Genomic DNA, 6,981 nt, shown 5'->3' on the forward strand with positions numbered 1-6,981 from the left:
GGTGAGTGGCGCGTGGGCTGTGCTCCCCGGCTCCAGACCCTGCGCCGTCAGGTCGGGCACTTGCTGCCGAGATGCCTTTGGCAGAGACGGGGACATTTCCCACATAGACTTGTCCCCTCCAGGCGGGCGAGGCCAGTGTGGCAGAGCACAGGTATGGGGCAGACCCGGGTGGAGGGCGGGGCCTGCCGGGTGGGCTGTCCCCACTACTCACAAAGGTCCCAGAGGGTGACCAGCGGGTGAGGCGGAAGACCTGGCCCGCCCAGCGGCCTGCTTCTCTGACACCAGAAGCTACTGGGGCCGCTGCTGCAGGGACTGAGGGACTATTCTGAGTATTCGCATGAAAAGGATTAAGAGGGAGAAAGAACAAGGATTATGTGCTGCAGGCAGGCTGGATTAAGCCGCCCGAGGCCATGGAGTGCGGGGCGACGGCTCAAACTCTGCAGATGGCTCCTCGCATGGAGGCTGGAGGCCGGGTCCCAAGGGGCCTCAGGGGACAGCTCCCCGTCTGGAACCTGCCTCAGGGGGGCCCGTGACACCCAGGCCTGAGTCAACCGGGTATCCCCCCTCAGCAGGCTGTGGCCATGGGTGCTGGGGGTCTGCGGCCTCTCTCCCCTGCCCCCAGCAGCTGCAGTGCCTCTGGGCCGCTTAGCTCAGATGCTTCTGCCTCCGTGATAGTCACGTGCCTCCGCACCCGTCTCTCCTGCCTGCCCAGGCCTGCTGGAGTCCCAGCTGAGCCGGCACGACCAGATGCTCAGTGTCCACGACATCCGGCTGGCCGACATGGACCTGCGGTTCCAGGTCCTGGAGACCGCCAGCTACAACGGCGTGCTGATCTGGAAGATCCGGGACTACAAGCGGCGGAAGCAGGAGGCCGTCATGGGGAAGACGCTGTCCCTCTACAGCCAGCCCTTCTACACCGGCTACTTTGGCTACAAGATGTGCGCCAGGGTCTACCTGAACGGGGACGGCATGGGCAAGGGCACACACCTGTCGCTGTTTTTTGTCATCATGCGTGGGGAGTACGATGCTCTGCTCCCCTGGCCGTTCAAGCAGAAAGTGACGCTCATGCTGATGGATCAGGGGTCCTCCCGGCGGCATCTGGGAGACGCCTTCAAGCCGGACCCCAACAGCAGCAGCTTCAAGAAACCCACGGGGGAGATGAATATTGCCTCTGGCTGCCCAGTCTTTGTGGCCCAGACTGTGCTAGAAAATGGGACCTATATTAAAGATGACACCATTTTTATTAAAGTCATAGTGGATACTTCGGATCTGCCTGACCCCTGACCAGTCCTGGGGAGGTGGATTGGGCAGAAGGCAACTCCTCTGGGGGTTTGAACCGACTGTCTCCACCGAGGTCCTCGCGCTCGGAAAAGGACCTTGTGGACGGAGGAAGCGGCGGAAGGCGGCCTCGGGCCGGCGAGAGGAGCCACACGTGAGGACCTACTCGACACGCTTTCTAACAGACTCGCAGCCCTTCGCTCTGAAGAGGTATTTGTCCTTCGCCGAGACAGATACTGCTGTCAGAGAAGGGTTTCCTTTCCATTTTTAAAGATCTAGTTAATTAATTAAGGTGGAAAACATATATGCTAAACAAAAGAACCATGATTTTTCTTCCTTAAACTTGAACACCAAAAAAAGAACACACACGCACACACACACACACACTCGCACACACACACGCACACACACACCTGGGGACAGCTGGACGTGTCAGCATGTTAAGTAAAAGAAGAATTTATGAAATAATAATGCAATTCTGATATATTCAAAAATTCAAGAGTACAGTCTTGTTTCAAATATAGTATATTGTCTATTTTTAAGGCCTCATCTGGTCTCTGTTTTAATAATTTGTTTGTCAGAGGACCCTGACGTTACACTTAGGTCTTTTTTGAAAGCCTCTAAATTCCGAATCACTTTTTAATTTAAAGTTCTAAGATAATTGTTACTGCAAACATTTTCCTTTAAAACGTTGATAGACTGATATTTCTTGGAAGAAAATGTAAAGTATCAAACACTGGTTATCACTTGTGATAGGAACGCGAATATCCAACCCGTTGTTATTTCTCGTTAGAAATGTGAACCTCCACTATCTGTCGTAGTTAATGACACTACTGCAAAATTACTATGAAAGGAGAACTGCTCATGGATGCTGTGCATCATTTTCAGGTCTACACTTGTTTTCACCCTAAAATAGGGCATTAGTTGAACTTTGGAGTTCTAAACAAAATCCTCTAGGTTTTTAAAATTCTGCCCCATGTGTTCAGACAAGCGCTCTGTGCTGACAACACCGACCTTCCGTGTCCCGTGTCCGGGGTGGGCAGCTGACTTGTGCTGAAGGAGGCCACAGCAGATGCGTTTCTTCATCCTGTCCCGTTGCTGCATTTGTTAACCTTTGCGTGGGGGGGTGGCGTGCTGTACATGTGCCTTAGCTGTGACATGCTGCTTCTTGACCCCAGCTCTGTGCTCCCCGTGATTCCAGAAGGTGATTGTGCAACCAGACTTTCCTCTTGACCGCTAGACCGTTGCCTCTTCCAGGGCCCTCACTGGGCCCTGCACCTGCAGACGAGGCCGGGCCCTGTCCTCGGCTTCCAGAGCCTCCACTGCTTAATTATCACAGATTCCCAATCTCTAGGCCCCCAGAGTGAGCCGCCTGGTCCAAGCGCAGGCAGGAGCAGGGAGTGGGGCGGAAGCGGCGCCCCTCCGAGTCCCTGGGCTGTGGCGCCACGCCGTCCAAAGCAGCGCCCCCGAGCATTCCAGAGACCCCCCCCCCGGGGGCCACCCAGGCTGACCGGCAGGCGGCCCGGAGCTGCCCCTCTCTTGGGAGGGGTGGTCTCGGGTCTGCCGTGCAGCCTGCACCTGCCCGGACGGCTGTTCTCACCCGTTTACCTTCTCTCAATGGTCCAACTGTGACAGAAGCGGGGCCCTGCCCCTGTGCCCCTGCTATGCACCACGCCTCATGGGTGCTCTTACCACTGATGGGTGCTACACGTGACGGGTGCTTCTTCGGCAAAACCAATGTGTGTGAACCGCCGCATCTGTGCCACTCACCCAAAAGACGCGCCCACGATTGGCCAGCTGGGCCGCGCACCTCAGACTGCCTGCCTCCGGGCTCCCCGCGGCTGCGCGGGGTGGCTGGGTGGTGCCCGGTGGCCCCCATGTCTCTGGTGCTGCCACCTGCCCTGGGTGTGCCTTCGCCCCGGTGCCTGCTGGAAGCGCCCCTCTCCACACTGTCGAGAGCCTCCATAAGTGACCTCACCGGGTCCGAGCACCTCTGCTGTGCCCTTTGGCAGATAAAATGCTCAGTTGTCTTCATCTTCTTCCCTTTCCCCGCTGCCCAGGGCTGGCTGTGGCGGCGAACCGGGGTCGTGGGTTCTGCCCAGTACGGAGTCGCGTGTCCCCACTCAACGAGGACCTCCTGTGGGTGCTGCGGGACCCCTGTGCCCTCGAAGGTGCCCGACCTCCTCCAGGCCTTGACCTGGTTCTGCCCAGAGGCCCAGGGAGGGGGGACGCCCGGCAGGCCCTTCCCGGCCTCGGGTGGCTTTCCTGAGCCAGGGGTTACCAGCAGGGACCCCCTGCCACGTCCTCCTCTCCCGAAAGCACTGACGCTGCTAACGCTTTTGGGATGAGCGGCATCTTGGTCTGGCAAAAAAAGCAGCTCCCCTCCCCTGGGCTGAAGTCCTGCTGGGGGCGGCCGGCCGGGGGGCCCTGGGGACTTCACCAGTGGCTCCTCCTGGTGGGAGGCGCCGGGAGTCCTGGCCGCCCCCCGGGGACCCGAGCGGCTAGCTTGGGTGCGGCGGTGGCGAGAGCTTCACGCTGTGGCTCGGTGAAGGTTGCTGGTGACGGTTGGTGGCGTGTGGGGTCGCAGGCCCTTTGGCCACTCCGTGTGCACCTGCCACTCGCGCACGCGAGCTTGCACAGTCCATCCTGACGTTCGGTGCTCGCCGCCGGGCCGGCCTCCCTCTGCTGGGGCCCCAGCGACAGGGCCGGAGTCAGACGCCGTGCGTGGCTGTGCTTTTCCCATTGACTGAACAGGACAGACTCCCCACAGAACAAACTCCCAGTCCTTTAGAGGAGCCGCACCAGGTCCTGTGCTGAGGTGGCTGTCGCCTGTCCCGGGAGTGACAACCAGGCCTGGCCCACCTGCCCTGCAGCTCTGGACACGGCGGGCCGGCGCAGTGGCCAGCGGGGCCCGGCCTGCAAGATGGGGCCAGGGCGGCCGGAGCGGCTCACCTGGGCCTTTTTTACAGGTTAGGGTTTCAGTTTCCTGGTTTGTAGATGACAAGGAGACAAGTAGGGGTTCGTGTAAATTGTTTGAAGACGTGCGACCCAGGAGAGTGGCGCCGACCCCAGAGAGCGAGTCGGGGGCGTCAGCTGTGCAGGTGGACAAGGAGGGCTCTGTGAGGGCAGCTGTCCCCCCAAGTCCCAGCCCGGCCCCAGGGCCCAGCCACCGGCCGGGTGAGGGGGAGACTCTCGGCCAGGCGGCTGTTTCCCCACCTCCCGGTGCCCGCCCTGTCCTGGGCCCCGAGGACTGTGGGCTGCAGGAGACCCGCCCTCCCTGGTGGCCGACTCCACCGGGCCTTTCAGACCCCGGCCAGCTCCAGTGGCCTCCGCCCGGCCCTGTGGCCACCTTGGCCAGGACGGTGCAGCCCCTCCCCAACCAGCTCATCTGCTCCAGGGTCCCGAGCCGCCTGGGGCCGCCAGTCACCCTCGGTCTGGTGAGGGTGCTGGGCCTGGCACCCGAGCCTGTGGGCAACGTCAGGCAGAGGAAGGGGCAGCCGAACAGACCCTTAAACAGAACAGGGTCCGAAGTGGGGCCTTTCCTGGTCAGCCCACGGGGACAGGGAGAGGGGCAGGACCCCAGTGCGCCCTGGGGCGCAGTCCCACCTTCTTCCCGGAGTGACGTCATCCTGTGCTGGACGCAGGCCTTTCCGGCCCCAGCATCTCTGCCAGGCTCCACAGGCTTGGTCTGGGGGTCAGAGCCCTCGTGGGCCCCTTGCCCACACCTCCACCCTCCAGCCTGTCCCCGTGCTTGCGTGATCATCAGTGCTAGAAAGGGCTCAGGCAGAGCTGTCAACTGCTGTTTTTTTTTTTACTTCTAGTCCAGACCCTTACCGCTCAGGCCGCAGAGGGGAGCGGGGGCGTCCTGGGAGCTCCTCTGCTCTGCGACGATGGGGGTTCTGTCCCCCAGTCCACTTCTCAGCCCGAGACCATGCTCCTGTTTTCTCTTCGCACATCTCGGTAGTCCTGTGTTTTCCAAAGTAGAACGTGTCCACTAGGGTCCAGGTCCCAGGAGCTCAGCGTGAGGCCCCCTGTGGGCAGGTGACCCGGTCGTCTTTACTGTCTGCCGGGCGGAGCGGGTTGTCGCCAGGGAGCCAGGCGGTAGGGGGGCGGAGGCCCGGACGTGTCCCTGGTGTTTCTCTGGCCTTGGGAGACCCGGGCCGCAGGTGGTCGGTCCCGCTGGGGCCCCAAGCAGTGCTTGCCTTTCATTTCTGCTGCGGCTGCTGTGTGTAGTCTGTCTCGTGAGCGCGTGCGGAAGGGGTGAAGCCCGGACGGCTGTTCCACTCCTGCGATTCGCGGTGGCGGCTCCTAACTCAGTCCCCTAGACCAGGGCGGTAACCTTCAACAGCAAACTCAACGACTCAATTGGTAAACGCAAAAGCTGGCGCCACTCCCAAGGATGTCTCTGCGAATCCCCTGTAGAATCACACCCGTGGGGGAAGGACTCACGGTCGAGCAGCTTCTGTGGTGAAGGAAGTGTGCGCTCCACGGAGACGCCGGGTAGCGTTTTCAGAGTCGGTTCTCTCTCTGATGGCACACCTCTTCGTTCAGTTCTGTTACCCAAAACAAAGACCAAAGAAGGCCAATCTCCCATTTGACTCTTCTTAACCTGCCTGTGTTAAAACTCGCCGTCTGTAGTAACCGCTCGCTGTGAGGACCCATCTCGACAGTCCAAGTGATCGCGACCAGTGACTCATGTCCCGTGTTTCTCTGCTCTTCTAAGAAAAAGACAAAAATCTAAGTTATTGCTCAGCAATAATCATGTTGTTACTGTGGATTAACAACATGTCTGATTTCCCGACAGCATTATTATGTTTTATATTTGTGTTGACTGTATATCGTGTGTGGTTTTATTTGGTATTTATTTGTGTTTTGAGGTCTTGCAATGTTTTTGTGTTTCCGATGCTGATAACTAAAGTTTGTAAGAGTGTAGAATGCAAAACTTTGAAATGCTAAACTGTCTTATTAGAGGAAAATAAATCTGACTAAAGAGTCTTGTTTCTTTATTGCAGACTCACAGGCCCGGGCATGGCCCCCGGGCAGTGGCCCTGGGCTCTGGGGGAGGGTCCTGCACGCCTGCCGTCCCTGTCCTGGGCCCTGCAGACTGGGCAAACAGACAGCCCCTTCCCTTCAGGCGCTGCCTTTGTCCAGAGCCAGCCAGGTGGCCCTGCCTCTCCCCGAGGGATCCCGGCCCGTTTCGACCGCTCGATCGGCTGTGGGGCTGTGGGCTCTCTGAGCCTGTTTATTCATCTGTCAGGTGGAAGAGCAGCATCCAGCCGCTTTTCCGGAACATGGGGGCTGGTAAACAGCCCGGCTGGCTCGGATGTTGCAGGTGGCTATGGGGGCTCTCAGTTGGGGTGTGGAGTATGGGGCGGAGACGGCCCCCTGCCAGCTCGGCATCTGGTCACGTGGGTCAGGCCCAGTAGTATGGAAGCCCTGCGTCTCCCACGACGTTCCCCCAAGTTAGCAGGCGTGAGGACTGCTTTCCAACACTGCAAGGCAGTGGGAACCCCGGGAACGGCTCAGCCTACCCCACTGACCCCCCCACTGCCCCTGCTCCTTCAGGTGTTACGGTCCCTCTTGACCCCAGAGCCACCGCGCTCAGCTTCTCTCCCTTCTCCAAGTCTCGGCTGGGGTCCCAGGCCTCCCCATGGGCCTGCTGGGCCGAAGACAGGCTGCCCCCCGCCCCCCAGTCTCAGCGCC

At 59.7% G+C, this 6,981-nt stretch overlaps 1 protein-coding gene across 8 annotated transcripts in view; it reads left to right on the forward strand.

The window, feature by feature from the left end:
- Positions 1-6,270, forward strand: part of TRAF3 (TNF receptor associated factor 3) — a 119,652-nt gene extending 113,382 nt beyond the window's left edge. For all 8 annotated transcript variants that reach the window (XM_047796645.1, XM_047796642.1, XM_047796641.1 and 5 more), the window contains one exon: positions 713-6,270. In XM_047796645.1, the coding sequence (XP_047652601.1) occupies positions 713-1,284 (572 nt within the window). In that variant the 3' untranslated portion in view covers positions 1,285-6,270. The remainder of the gene's footprint in view (positions 1-712) is intronic.
- The last annotated feature ends 711 nt before the right edge of the window (positions 6,271-6,981 follow it).

This window comes from Phacochoerus africanus, chromosome 9 (genome assembly GCF_016906955.1).
Source record: "Phacochoerus africanus isolate WHEZ1 chromosome 9, ROS_Pafr_v1, whole genome shotgun sequence".
Classification (NCBI taxonomy): Eukaryota; Metazoa; Chordata; class Mammalia; order Artiodactyla; family Suidae; genus Phacochoerus; species Phacochoerus africanus.